General features: G+C 51.9%; 1 protein-coding gene across 6 annotated transcripts in view; it reads left to right on the top strand.

The window, feature by feature from the left end:
- TAS1R2 (taste 1 receptor member 2) overlaps positions 1–14,702 on the top strand; it is a 32,049-nt gene that overhangs the window by 3,437 nt on the left and 13,910 nt on the right. For 2 of the 6 annotated variants that reach the window (XM_030805580.1, XM_030805581.1), the window contains exons 4-6: positions 5,859–5,935; positions 9,655–9,955; positions 12,291–13,064. In XM_030805580.1, the coding sequence (XP_030661440.1) occupies positions 5,859–5,935; positions 9,655–9,955; positions 12,291–13,064 (1,152 nt within the window). Of the gene's footprint in view, positions 1–5,858; positions 5,936–6,453; positions 7,834–9,654; positions 9,956–10,686; positions 10,811–12,290; positions 13,065–14,702 lie in introns of those variants that run through there. The other 4 variants (XM_030805582.1, XM_030805585.1, XM_030805583.1 and 1 more) reach the window with 4 other exon arrangements.

The following is a 14,702-nucleotide window of genomic DNA, read 5'->3' as shown; positions in this document are numbered from 1 at the left end:
GGGTCAGGCTGGGGCCTCAGGAGCCCCACAGAACAGGACCACTCCCTCGTCCTCATCCCAGCCCTTTACTTTCCATCAAGATCTCCCTGAGCCTCTTCCTTCCCAGGCTGAACATCTTTTATTCCTTCAGCTACTCTCTGTGGGATGTAGTTTCTGGATCTTTGTCTACCTAGTGACCTGCTCTGGTGATGCCAGGGAGTAGAGTCTGGAATCATCCTGAACTGGGATCCAGGCTGTGTGATCTTGGCTGAATCACGTCCCCTCTCTGGGCCTCAGTCTTCTCTGCTGTCAAATGGGCACATAATGTTGATACTACTCATCCCTTACCATTGTTAGGAGGATTGAATGATCTGAAACGTGAAAACAGATTTAGTGCTGGGCCTGGTGGCCAGGAACAGGTCAGTCAACATGAGCCAGTACTGTTAAGGTCACGCACCCATGTGAGGTCTGATCACCACATCACACGGCAGGACGATCACCTCTCTTGTTCTGGAGAATCTGCTCCTTTGGCTATAACCTTAAATTTCACTTGGCTTACACGAATACAGTGGAAAGATTAAGAGCTCTGGAGTGCAATGAAAGTGGATTCAGGTCGGGCGCGGTGGTTCTTGCCTATAATCCTAGTGCTTTGGGAGGCCGAGGAGGGAGATCACTTGAGGGCAGGAATTTCAGACCAGCCTGGGCAACGTAGTGAGACCTGACTTCTACCAAACAAACAAAAAAAAAGTTTAAAAATTAGCCAGGAATGCTGGCATGTGACTGTGCTCCCAGCTACTTGAGAGGCTGAGGCAAGAGATTTCTTGAATCCAGAAGGTTGAAGCTACAGTGAGCCATGATCACGCCACTGCACTCCAGCTTGGGCAACAGAGCAAGAGAGCAAGATCCTTTCTCTTAAAAAAAAAAAAAAAAAGTCAGTTCCCAGGGACTTTGGATAAGCCACTTAACCTCCTGAGCTCTGGTTTCTTCATCTGTACAATGGCGATACAAAATCCTTCACAGAATTCTGGAAAGCAGATGCGGTGATGTTTGAAAGCATCGCAGAGGCTCCATAAAAGCTGTTTCCTTTCCTTTAGGCTTTAGTCACTATTACCCTTTTGGCTCTTATTGAGCTTGTGGTCATTTGAGACCTCCAGCTCTTTTTCTGGTTGAGAGGCAACCTGCTCACCATCGCTCAGCAAAGTTTGGTGAGGAGGCTTGAGTGGATCCCTGGGTGCGAAAGAGTATCCCAGCCACAGCAGAGTCCCCTCCTCAGGTCTTAGCCGATCCCTGGCTTCCCAGCTTTAGGAGCCCACACCACTCCTTGGACTTCTTGTCTCAGAGGGGTCGGGTGAGGAGTGCTGATGAGGCTGGGCCCTCTGAGAACTGGCTTTGAGGCCTTCCCAGGAACCCTCCTCTGAGGTGCTTCTGAACTAAGTGGGTTGGCTTAGGAACTGCCCGTCTCCCAGAACTTTCTTGGGGTGGCCCTGCATGCCCACCCCCTCCCCAACATAAGCCAGACTGGAAGTGGGTTTCTAGCGGCCCAGTTTTGTCCTGGAGTATGGAGTGCTGGTGAGAAAGAGGGAGAGAGAATGGCGGGTGGGGAAGGAGGAGACAGGAGCGAATAGAGAGATATGCAAGTAGAGAGACAGAGACAGATCAGAGGGTGGGGCAGGGGCAGCAGCTGATGTATCCCCCAGTCCCTAGGGTCAGGATCCTCTTGGGGGCTCCCCCTGTGCCCCAGCCCCCATCCAACCACAGAGCAGGGGGAGGAAGGGCTTTCAGGGCAGTCCCTTCCAGCCGACATGCCCATTTCCTTTCCGTGCACCTCAGGGGAAGCAGATGCCAAGGCAAATGGGCAGCTCCTGGCTGGCTGTTTCCATTGCTCACCCTTCTCTGCTTCCCCTGTGGACTTTGCATAAGTCTGTCATGGCTATTGGTCACCTTGGCAGCCACACAGGTATGAGCATGGGGACCACAGGCCCTGGACCAGGCGGTGAGGGTGATGGCTGGGGCTGGCCTGCGCTGTGTCCAGCCACGCGGGGGCATGTGCTGTGTGTGCGGCACTGAAGGAGAATCCCAGTGACGGCATTCCCAGGCATCTGTCCTTAGGGAAGCCAGTGCTCTGGACGGCGTCCGCTTGCCCCTCCTAGATAACGTCAGGGCCTGAGGGGACCTTGCAGATCATCTCAGTCCAGAGTTCTCAGATGAGCCTCAAGGGCTGGCAATGCCCCGGATGTGGGTGCATGGCTGCGTTTGTTGGGGGTGTGTTGGCGTGCAGGGCTTTCATCAGAATCTCAAAAGGATGCTCATCTCAAAACCATTAAGAAGCACTGAGTCCATTTTACAGATGGGAGGATGAGGCCCAGAGAACGGAAGTGACTTGCTCAAGGGCAGCATCGCAAGTTGGGGCAGAGCTGGACCAGGATTTTGACTCTCCATCCGGTGCGCCTTCAGATTTCGGTCTTCAGAGACATCATCTATCCATACTGGCAGCCCGCTCTAAAAAGCTCTCCCTGTCAACGGGACCCCCATTATCTCTTCCTCGTTGGAGCCGCTGCGTCTCTACCACTCCCGTTAGTCCCCATTAGGGTGTTGGGTTGTTCCAATCCACATACTCGCTATGTGCTTTTGAATAAGTTACTGGTCCTCGCTGAACCTCAATCTTCTCTCCTGCAAAATGAGGAGATAGTAGCACCTTAAAAGGTAGAATAGGCCAGGCGCAGTGGCTCACGCCTGTATTCCCAGCACTTTGGGAGGCCAAGGCGTGTGGATCACCTGAGGTCAGGAGTTTGAGACCAGCCTGACCAATATGGTGAAACCCCATCTCTACTAAAAATATAAAAATCAGCTAGGCGTGATGGCATGTGCCTGTAATCCCAGCTACTCAGGAGGTTGAGGCACGAAAATCGCTTGAACCCGGGAGGTGGAGGTTGCAGTGAGCCGAGATCGCGCCACTGCACTCCAGCCTGGGTGACAGAGCAAGACTCCTTCTCAAAAAAAAAAAAAAAAAAAAAAAAAAAAGTAGAATAAAACAGAATGGCGGGGCATGGCAAGGACTCAGGGCAGCACCTGTCGGTCAGTGGGCACTCAAATCACGTTAACAACAGAAATTGCTCGTGCTCACTATCACCATCATTGCCCATGTTTCATGGCACAGACCCTGCCTCCCCCAAGGAGCTCTTGGCTGGTTGATGCCTTCCTTCCTCTTTACTCTATCCTGGTGGCATCACACACTGTCCTGATGTACTTTTGATTGACTTTATTAGAGCAGAGGGCTCAAATCCCAGCCTTAACCCCTTGTTCCTGAAAGAAATCTGCCTTTCTGGACTTGGTCCGGAAAGTCAATGTGCCTTTCTGGACTTGGGTGCCTGCCCCTCTCCAGGCCTCAGTTTCCCTGTCTGTATACTCGGTGGGTTTGTGGGTCTCCATAGGCTCTCTCAGCTCTGACACAATACATCACACTGCGGATGGGCCTGGTTCCCCGGTGTCTGCCAGTGTGCACTGCCCTCACCCGGGCCCTGGTTTCTGTCTCCGGATGGTAAACCCTGCCACACAGTGGGCTCAGCCGGTGCCCACTGGATAAACAGCTTGCTTAACCGTTCTTGTTCTCTACCACCCTCCCCGTCCCAAACCCTGAGACTGGGGCTTTGGGCCGACTGACATGGAGGCAGATGAAGACAGTGCAAAGAGGGCAAAGAGGGCCTCCCCACTCTATAGATGAGGAAACTGAGACCCAGAGAAGGGAGAGGCAGGCCCAGAGCCCATACGTCCCAACACCCCATGCAGGGTGCTTCCTTTTGTTTTATGAGTCCCCACCTCCCATCCACTGGTTTACCCAAAGAGGGGCAGGGACAGGCCCTGATCACACAGCCAATTCTGCCTCTTCCTGCAGCACCAGGAGGCCTCCCCCTGTTGACGTAAAGGCCCACGGGATGGCCCTGCCCCAGGAGTGGTCAGGGGCAGGGGAGGGGGTGCCCTGAGATCAGGGCTCCATCCTGGGGTTCCCAGTTAACTTAGATGCTCTCTCTCTCTCTGGCATACCCCCACCCCTAAGCTTTGCCAAATAATGTGGCTTTTCTAGACGTCTCCAGAACATCCCAGTGCCTCCTGGACTCTTTATTCCCCAATTCAGAACTGACATGTGCAGTCATATGTGCCTTCTTGTGGCTGTACCAGGAACGAATCCTTCCCCAACACCTGGGGTGGGACCTGAGTTGAGGGAGGGCAGGGCCATCCCAGAACCCCCATGGCAGGAGGTGCAGTGACAGCTTCTGTAGGCAGAACACACTTAGCACAGGCACTAAGATCTTGGGCAGCCTGGGTTTACATTCTGGCTTCACCACCTAGTAGCTTTGTGACTTCTGGAAAGTTGCTTAGCCTCTTTGAGCCTCAGTTTCCTCATCTTCAAAATGGTAGTAAAAATGGCTACTTTGAAGGGGAGTTGTACGAATCAAATGATAATGTATATAAAATGCTTGGCACAATGCCTGGCATTTAGTAGACTCTGGGTGGATTTAATACACACCAGCCATGGTGATTTATACCTGTCATCCCAGCACTTCTGCAGGCAGAGGAGGGAGGACCGTTTGAGGCCATGAGTTCACGACCATTCTGGGCAACATAAAGAGACCTCATCTCTACAAAAAATTAAAAAAGCTTAGCTGGGTGTGGTGGCATGTGCCTGTAGTCCTAGCTACTCGTGAGGCTGAGGTGGGAGGATCACTTGAGCCCAGAAGGTCGAGGCTGCAGTAAGTTTTGATCATGCCACTGCACTCCAGCCTGGGTGACAGAGACCCTGTCTCTAAAAAACAGAAACAATAAATCACACTCTGGGAAAGGCGCTATTTGTTGTTACGACCCACTCATAAAGCCCTGGGTATTTGGCAGGGCGGGCATCTGTGGTCTTGCAGATCCCTAGAATGCTATCCCAGGAAGATCCTTCAGGGACCCAGACCCAAGGAGGCCAGAGTGGCTGTGGTTTGGGGCACGTGGTGCAGGAGAGACCAGGCTGGAAAGGCCAGGAAAGGGAGGATGAGTGAGCTGGGGCCGGGCTGGGGAGGCCTCAAATGCCAGGACAAGGAGCTCAGACTTGATCCAGCTGGTGACGGGGAGCCCCGGGGGGTATTAGAGCAGAGGAGTGATTAGCTGACAGCTGTGGTTTGGGGTTTTAAACAGTCGGTGTGGGGCAGATGGAGAGGTGCAGAAAGGGGGTTATGAGGGTCTACGGGGGGTGTGGCATGGAAAGTGGGAGGGCATGGAGAGAACCCATGGGGCAGCGGCGGGTCAGTGCTGGGGTTTTGGGCCAGCTGACATGGAGGCAGACACGGGCAGTGCAAAGAGGGGCTCCCCACTGTACAGATGAGGAAACTGAGACCCAGAGAGAGGAGAGTCGGGCCCAGAACCCGCACCTCCAAACACCGCTTGCAGGGTGCTTCCTTTTATCTTATGAGTCCCCACCTCCCATCCACTGGTTTACACAGGCCCAGAGAGGGGCAGGAACAAGCCCAGATCACACAGCCAATTCTGCCTCTTCCTGCAGCACCAGGAGGCCTTCCCCTGTTGGCTTACAGGCCCACGGGATGACCTCGTCCCAGGAGAGGTCAGGGGCAGGGGAGGGGGCGCCACTTTGGCTCTGCGGTGGCTAAAGACATCCAGCATCCTTCAGGGTAACTTCGAGAGGCTTTGGGACACAAAGGGGCACTTTCAGCTGGTCCTGGAGCCCACGGTGCCCCCTGCGGCAGTTGATTTCATTGTAAAAAGAAACAACCTCGAATTGTGGCAAACTCACCTTTCTCCAAGCCTGCTCCACACCCCCCAGTTTTATTTAACTTAATTCCCACACCAAGTCCATGCGGCTGGAATTGTTATCCTTGTTTCAGTGGGGAAGAAACAGAGCCTCAGAGAGATTAAGGAACCTGCCCGTGCTCATCCAGCAAACAGCTGATGTCAAATCCAGGTGGGTCCAAGTCACGTGGTTTCAAGGTTCCCCAAGTAGAGTGGACACACACAGCAGGATCCGGTTAACAATGTAAGGCTGGTAGCTAGTGCCCAGCAACAATGCAGACAGGAGGCTTGTCGCTGCTCAGAGTGGGGGAGGTTCCCTTAACTGGGGGCAGGAGTGGTTCCTAGGAGGAAGGGAAGCTCAGACTGGGCCCTGAAGGAGGAGCAGGGCTTGGCTGGGGTGGGGCAGGAGATGGCATGTTTTTATTTGTTTTTTTTTATTTTTATTTTTTGAGATGGAGTCTCACTCTGTAGCCCAAGCTGGAGTGCAGTGGCACAATCTCAGCTCACTGCAACCTCTGCCTCCTAGGCTCAAGCAATTCTTGATTCTCATGCCTCAGCCTCTCAAGTAGCTGGGATTACAGGTGTGTGCCACCATACCCAGCTAATTTTTTGTATTTTTAGTAGAGACTGGGTTTCACCACGTTGCCCAGGGTGGTCTCAAACTCTTGAGCTCAGATGATCTTCCTGTCTCCGCCTACCAAAGTGCTGGGATTACAGGCGTAAGCCACTGTGCCCAGCTGAGCATGGGGTTTTTGATCACCTTTTTGTACCTTGAAGCCTCTGCCCATCAGAACCCTGGAGTACAGCAGCCGGGTGTGTGCCTGTGAGAGACCCATCCCAGCCACGTGGTGTGTGGCAGGTTCCCTAAGGCTCGGCCACATGTAGGTAGGGCTGGAAAGGAGCAAAACAGCACTAATTGGACAAGGGTCTCTGATGCAAATGGGTCCCTAATTCACCGGAGCCACCTCCCTGCCTCTGACTCCTTGGGGATATTCACCTTTGAATTTAGGAATTTTCAACTTTCTGTTTTGCCAACAACCCTGCCCTTTGGTGTGGGGTCCAAGGAGTCGGGGACCCAGAGCGTGTGTTGCTAGGCTGACTGATGGCAGCCTTCAGAGGGAGTGAGACGGCCCCTCCCTCACTCCTTCCCCCATCCTCTTTGCCACTGCTGTTTTTTGTTTTGTTTTGTTTTGTTTTAATCAAAAGCACTAATTTTGTGATGTAATGTGATGTAGTGATGAAGGACCCAGCCCCGGAGTCAGACCATGTGGTTTGAATCTCAGCTCTGCTAATCAGGCAGCCCGGGCTGGATTTCTTAATTTCTCAGTGCCTCCATTTCTTCATCTTTGAAATGGGGTTAGTAATAGTCCCGGTTACTGCAACCATTGTATGAGATGATGAACCGCAAACACCAGCATGATGCCTGGTTCTTATCGACGATGGCTACCACTTTCTCAACACCTATACATCACTACATGCCTGGCCTGACTTGGCTGGACTCTAGAGCTTGGGCTCTTTTGGCCACAGTACCCTGTTTCCTGATAGCACTTATGTCCTTTACTCCTGAAATATTTGAAATGTCAGGAAGATGAGACTTGTCCTTGGACAAGCGGCAGAAGGCCAGGGCATGGCCAAGTTATCAGGATGCTGTCTCTTTCCAAATAGGGACCCCCTAAACCACCTAGCCCCTCTATGCTCTAAGAAAGAATCATCATAATTCCAGCCTCCTTTCCTCCCTCTGGGCCCCCAAACCTCTCCACCTGCTCCAGGTGCCCCACAGTCAGTGGCAGGACCATTGCTATGTAAATGTCTGTGCAAATACCCTGGTGTCAAGCCGCCGATTCTCCAGTTAGGCAGGACTACCTCCTGAGACCATCACTTCCCAGTCATGGGACCCAGAGCAACGACCATCTGCTCCCTGTTCTTCCTGCTACGGATCCTGTCTGAGCCGGCTGAGAACTCGGACTTCTACCTGCCTGGGGATTACCTCCTGGGTGGCCTTTTCTCCCTCCACGCCAACATGAAGGGCATTGTTCACCTTAACTTCCTGCAGGTGCCCATGTGCAAGGAGTGAGTCTCCAGTGTGGGGCTGGAAGTGGCAGTGGGGATGGGGTGGGAGGCCAGGCCTGGTCCTGTGGGTCCTTGGGAGCCAGGCCAGCACCAAGGGCTTAGAGCACTCCTCCCCATTCATTGCCAACCCCCTTATTCTGGATCCATGCCCCAGCCCACAGGGAGGTCCCATATAATACGGGTTACCAAAATCTTTGGCGACTGTGCTCTGAAACACTGAGACTTGGGTCATCTCAGTGCCATTTTTTTAAAATAGAGTTACAGAATGTTTGAGCCTAGAGGGCTCTTAGAGGCCATCAAGACTGCTCCCACCCACTTTGGCAACTGGGGGACTCCCAATGGGTCCATGTCAAAGCCCATTCTGAAAACCTTTGGGAGGCAGGATGTGATTTTTCTGTAGCAGGTTCTATGGAGGGTAGGGGTGCTTTTGGGCCTAGAGGGAAGTTCCTCTTCCCCCACCTCCTCCCTGAGCCCCTTCGGATGGCAGCATCACTTGGAGATTGTGGGGGCTGTGTGCATCTGCATGCAAGCACGAAGGACATGGAGCCAGCCTGGGACTAAAAAAGAGTGACCTCTTGCAGAGAGGGTGAAGGTATTGTGGGAGACGAGAAAGGTAGGACAGTGCAAAAGATGATTAAGGGTTGACTGTAAGAAATGCATCATTTATGACATTGGGGAAGATTATATGCTGGCTTGAGAATGGTGAAGGTGATGGCACCAGGCATAATGCTGGGTTTTCTAATGCTTGTGATCATGGTGGGGTGTATAATGATGTGATGGTTGTGATGAAAGTAATGGTGGTGATGCTGATAATGTTGATAACAGTAATACTGGTGATGATGACAATGATAAAAAGTATAGTGATGATGATGATGATGGTGGTAATGGTGGTGATGATGGTGATGGCAGTGATGATGATGGCAGTGGTGGTGGTAATAGCGTTGGTAATGATGGTGCTGGTAGTGATAATGGTGATGGTTGCGTTGATGATGGTGATGGTTTTAATGATAGTGTTGGTGATGATGGTGATGGTAGTGATGATGGTGTTGGTGCTGATGATAGTGATGCTGATGATGGTGCTGATGGTGGTGATGGTGTTGGTGATGATGGCAATGGTAGTGATGCTGGTGACGGTGTTAGTGATGGTGTTGGTGATGGTGGTGATCGTAGTGATGCTAATGATGGTGCTGATGGTGTTAGTGATGGCGTTGGTGATGGTAGTGATGATGGTGATGGGAGTGGTGATGATGGTGATGCTGATAATGATGGTGCTGATAATGGTGATGGTGGTGAGGGTGTTACTGATGGCATTGGTGATGGTAGTGATGATGATGTTGGTGGTGGTGATGGTGGTGATAATGGCAGTGATAATGGTGGTGCTGATAGTGATGGTGGTGACGGTGATGATGGTAGTGATGATGGTCACAAGGTTGTGGTGACAGTGATGGCCCTGGTGGTGATATTGGTAATATGGATAGTGGGTGATGATGGTGACAGTGGTGATGGTGATGATGGAAGTTTTAGTGGGTAATGATGGTCACATTGGTGGACATCGGTAGAGTGGTGGTGGAGGTTACAGGGATAGTAGTGATGATGCCCACATGGATAACAGTATCAGTGGTCGCCATATGGACAATGGTGACCCTAGAGATGTGGTATGGTGACAATGACATGGTGAAAATGCCCGAGTCTTCTGGAGTGGCTCTTCTCAGTCAGTGTCTTGGCTTTCCTGTGGCAGGAAGGAGGAGTGGGCTGGTTCTCTTATCCCTTCCTTCCTCATTCTGGATCTGTTTCCATCTCATGATGCTGTGGCCCCTGCAGGTATGAAGTGAAGGTGATAGGCTACAATCTCATGCAGGCCATGCGCTTCGCGGTGGAGGAGATCAACAATGACAGCAGCCTGCTGCCTGGTGTGCTGCTGGGCTATGAGATAGTGGATGTGTGCTACATCTCCAACAATGTCCAGCCAGTGCTCTACTTCCTGGCACATGAGGACAACCTCCTTCCCATCCAAGAGGACTACAGTAACTACAGTTCCCGTGTGGTGGCTGTCATTGGCCCTGACAACTCCGAGTCTGTCATGACTGTGGCCAACTTCCTCTCCCTCTTTCTCCTTCCACAGGTGAGGCCCCTGGGCCCTGGAGAAGGACCTGGGGAGGGGGGCAGAGGAATGGCTGTCTAGAGGCCTCAGAAGCCACTTCCTCCATCAATCATGGGAGGTGATGATAGGACCAGAAGCAGGGTCAGGACATCAGCCCAAATCTTGAGAAGGCAGCCCAGCTTATGGACTAAGGGCTCAGGCTTTGGAAGTGGGCAGATCTGGTTGTGCAACTTGGCACCAAGTCTTGGCCACAGTGAAGCCTTTGGCAAATCTCTTAACTCTTCTAGGCCTCAGTTTCCTCACCTGTAAAGTGGGATGATAAGCGTTCCATCCCAGGACTGTCTGAAGATTACTGTTCAACCTGTGTAAATTTCTGGCACACAGTAGGTAGTAAATAATGTTTTATAAAGCATCTTGCACAGGAATAAAAACTTGAAGTGCTTAGTATTATTCTGTACAGCTACCTAGCACAAGGTCTGCCTCATAGTAGGTCCTCACAAAGGGGTGATTTGTATTACTACTATTATTATAACTATTATCATAATCATGATTGAAAGTGCCAAGTGCAGTACTGGTACAGGCTATATATTCATTAAAGATCAGCTAGCAAAAGACTTGGCACACAGTAGTTAGTCACAAATATTGTGATTGTTACTATTTAATGTTAGTACTTTTACATGAAGCATCTAGCTGAGGACTGAACTCATTCATTCATGTAACAGATATTTATTGAGCACCTACTGGGTGCCAGGTACTGTTGTAGGTGCTGGGATACAGCTGGCAACAACATAGAAATCACCGACCTTATGGAGCTTCTCTTCTAGTGGAGAGAGACAGAAAATAAGTGTAAACAATAGGTGATGCAGGATGTTAGAGGTGAGAAGTGCAATGAATAAAATAAAAATGTGGGCAGGGTAGGGGGGCTCTGGCATGTCAGTGGAAAGGAGGAGTTGTTAGAGGGAGATTGCAGTTTTCAACAGGGTGGTCAGGTGGGTCTCACTGACAATTGGGCAAAGACTTGAGAGAGGTGAAGGAGTGAGGGAGCCATGAGGGACCTAGGAGAAGAACATTCCAGGAAGAGGGGTTAGCAAGTGCCAAGGCCAGGAGGTGCCTGGTATGTTTGCGGAACTAGATGAGCAGAACTGGAGCCAGAGGGAGAGGGGAAGGAGATGAAATCAGACAGGCGAGAGCTGTGCAGATAAATGATGGAGCCCTTAGGGGCCATTCAAGGACTGGCTTTTCCTGAGTGACGTTAAGAGCAGTTGAGGAGTTCTGAGAAGAGGAGTAAAGTGAGCTGGCATGTGTGTGGGCAGGGTCACCGGGCTGCCATGTTAAGTGTAGACTATAGGGGAAAGGTGGGTGGGTAATGCTGCGGTGCAGGCCGGGGATGATGGTGGCTAGACAGGAAGGAGCAGGGAGCTGGTGGGCACTGGATGGATACATTTTAAAGGTAGAGCCAAGAGGATTTGCTGATGGATCCAGTGTGACCTGTGTGCAAAAGAAGAGTCAAGGACGACTCCAGAGTTTTTGCTGTGAGTCACTGGAATGATGGATTCATCATCAACCAAGATGGGGGAAGGTGTGGATGGAACAGGCTCAGAGGAGAACAAGGGTTCGGTTTCAATTTGTGAAGTTTGAGATGTCAGGCAGGCAGTTGTGGTATGCATCTGAAGTTCAGGAGAGAAGTCCAGGCCAGGGTTATCCACTGGGAGTTGTTGGCATGGAAATGGGATATAAAGCCATGAGGCTGGATGGGACCACCAAGGGAGGGGGAGAGCAGCTGGAGAAAAGGTAGGGACTGAGGCCTGAGCCCAGGGTCCTCCAAGGTTAAGACGTCATAGAGAAGAGAAGGAACCAGGAAAGGAGATGGAATACCCAGTGAGTTGGGAAGAAAACCATGGAGCCCTGGAGGTGGAGGGAAGAAATGTGGCTAGTTGATGAGCCTGATGGTGATGAGGGGGAGGAGGAAAGTGCTGTGCTCAGTAAGAGTTTCTAGATGATGGGGATGATGGCTGTCATTCACCTGGCCCAGGAAGTGGTTCTCAATAAAAGCCAGTGTGCTGATGACCATGAGGATGATGGTGTATGTGGCTTGGCCCAGGGCGTGGTACACAGTAGGTGCTCAGTAATCATGATGAGGCTGAGATAAGGCACCTGGCCTAGGGCCTGGCACACAGTAGGTTCTTATTGCATGGGGCTACCTGGGGACCATGATGATTGACGATGGTGTAAACCACCTACCCCTGGGGTAGCTTGCACTAGGTGCTTCCCAAATGATGACGGTGGATAGAGCCCTGGGGTGGGGGCAGAGCACCCAGTGGAGCCCTCACTCATGCCACGACCCTTCCCCTTGCAGATCACCTACAGCGCCATCAGCGATGAGCTGCGAGACAAGGTGCGCTTCCCAGCTTTGCTGCGCACCACACCCAGCGCCGACCACCACATCGAGGCCATGGTGCAGCTGATGCTGCACTTCCGCTGGAACTGGATCATTGTGCTGGTGAGCAGCGACACCTATGGCCGCGACAATGGCCAGCTGCTTGGTGAGCGCCTGGCCCGGCGTGACATCTGCATCGCCTTCCAGGAGACGCTGCCCACACTGCAGCCCAACCAGAACATGACGTCAGATGAGCGCCAGCGCCTGGTGACCATCGTGGACAAGCTGCAGCAGAGCACGGCACGCGTGGTGGTTGTGTTCTCGCCTGACCTGACCCTGTATGACTTCTTCAATGAGGTGCTGCGCCAGAACTTCACGGGTGCCGTGTGGATCGCCTCCGAGTCCTGGGCCATTGACCCGGTCCTGCACAACCTCACGGAGCTGCGCCACATGGGCACCTTCCTGGGCATCACCATCCAGAGCGTGCCCATCCCGGGCTTCAGTGAGTTCCGCGAGCGGGGCCCACAGGCTGGGCCACCACCCCTCAGCAGGAGCAGCCAGAGGTCTACCTGCAACCAGGAGTGCGACAACTGCCTGAACGCCACCTTGTCCTTCAACACCGTTCTCAGGCTCTCTGGGGAGCGTGTCGTCTACAGCGTGTACTCTGCGGTCTACGCCGTGGCCCACGCCCTGCACAGCCTCCTCAACTGTGACCACAGCACCTGCACCAAGAGGGAGGTCTACCCCTGGCAGGTGAGGGGGTGGCTGCCATAGAGACTGCAGGGCACCTCCATCCTCCTCCCTTGGGGTTCTGGGCAAAGGGGTGTGAAATGGCACGAGTATCCCATTCTTCCAGACACATAGCACTAGTCCTTCCTGGTGCCAAAACAAAATTGCTTTTTAAATTAATTGAACACTCACCATTCAAGATAGTAGTCTGTTCTTGGGAGATTCAGGTGGAATGCACCAGAAGGAAATCCCACAGGCAGTGGGAACCGCAGCCCCTGCTCTCCCCAAGTCTCTCCAGGGTTGAGAGCCTGGGACGGGCTTGTGTTTTCCCGTGGACCCTCTAAAGGCCTTGCATTGCTTTTATGGGTCTTCTCATTACCCTAGTTCTCCCTCACCCTGGTTCAGACGTAGACTTTAAATCTATCCTTCTGGCTTGACACACACATCCACATCCACAGGCACACACAGAAACCTCCCACCACGAAGCTTTCTGGGATATAGGAGGTTTTACTGAGGATCAGAGGAGCAGGGGGGATTTACATTAGAGATGGGCACTTTATACTTTGCTATTAGAGATCTCTGTTCTTAAACGGTTCCTTGGCTTTTTCACAGTTTGGGGCCAGCCTCCCACCCTGCTGTTTAGCCACTTCCCTAAACCCTGTCCATCTCTCCTCTTTGTTCTCCCCTTTCGCCCACTTGCTAGATCCTTCTCCAATCCTCAAATAACTGTTCACTTCCTTAACAGAACAAATCAGTTTGCTCTGAAGAAATTCTCTCTCTCATTCTATTTAATTGTACCTCTCTATCCCATAATCTCAGATCCTAACCTTGCAACCTTAAACATTTTTCTTTTAAAAGATTGCAGTTGTTCTTTAAAGGAATTCTGGTGCCAGTTGGTAAAAATACTGCGTATTGCTGTATGTCCTGTTACATTAATAATACACATAATTATCATGGGTGCTTTACTCCTCTTTGAGTGCCTACTAGGCACTGAATGCCTAGTATATATCACATCTAACTCATGACCCTCCTGTGAGGATAATCTATAGTTAGAAAAACTGAGGGACAGGAAGTCAATGTGACTAGCCCGTGACTGCTCAGTGGTAAGTGGTGGACCGTGCTTTCGAACCCGGGTCTGGCTCATTCTGCTGTGGTTTTCCCACTTCACCTTCCGGGCATCCTCCCAGCTGCAACTGGCAGGAGCTATGATGAAAGACAGTTGACTTTTTCCTTCTCCCAGCGTCAGAGACCAAAGGGCACCAATCTTAGCAACCAGGATGTCCCATCCCTTTTGTTGAGCACCTACTATGTTCCAGGCCTGGGGGACCCCCAACCTAGAAGCAGATGAGGACAGTTAATAAGATCTGTCTGCCAACTGCAGCAGGGAGTCAGAATTGCAGCTGTGCGTGGAGCAGGGGCATCATCGTGGTGGGAGAGGGTCAGGGAAGGCAGGACTGAAGTAGGGAGTGAACAGGCACTAGACCTTCCAGGAGGAGAGTGGGAGAGTGATGGCCTGGCCACATGATTGGGCTTGAGTGGTGAAGACTGAGAGGTGACGGGAACTGCAGGTGATACTGGAGGGCATCTAGTGCCCTGAAGGAGAGGGGGCTTTGTCTAGAGGCAGCAGGAGTTCATAGAGCATTCCAAGCACTGAGACGACGT

This window comes from Nomascus leucogenys, chromosome 24, assembly GCF_006542625.1.
Source record: "Nomascus leucogenys isolate Asia chromosome 24, Asia_NLE_v1, whole genome shotgun sequence".
In the NCBI taxonomy this organism is placed as follows: Eukaryota; Metazoa; Chordata; class Mammalia; order Primates; family Hylobatidae; genus Nomascus; species Nomascus leucogenys.
The sequence above is the reverse complement of the archived record's forward strand: the minus strand, read 5'-3'. Positions and strand labels throughout refer to the sequence as shown.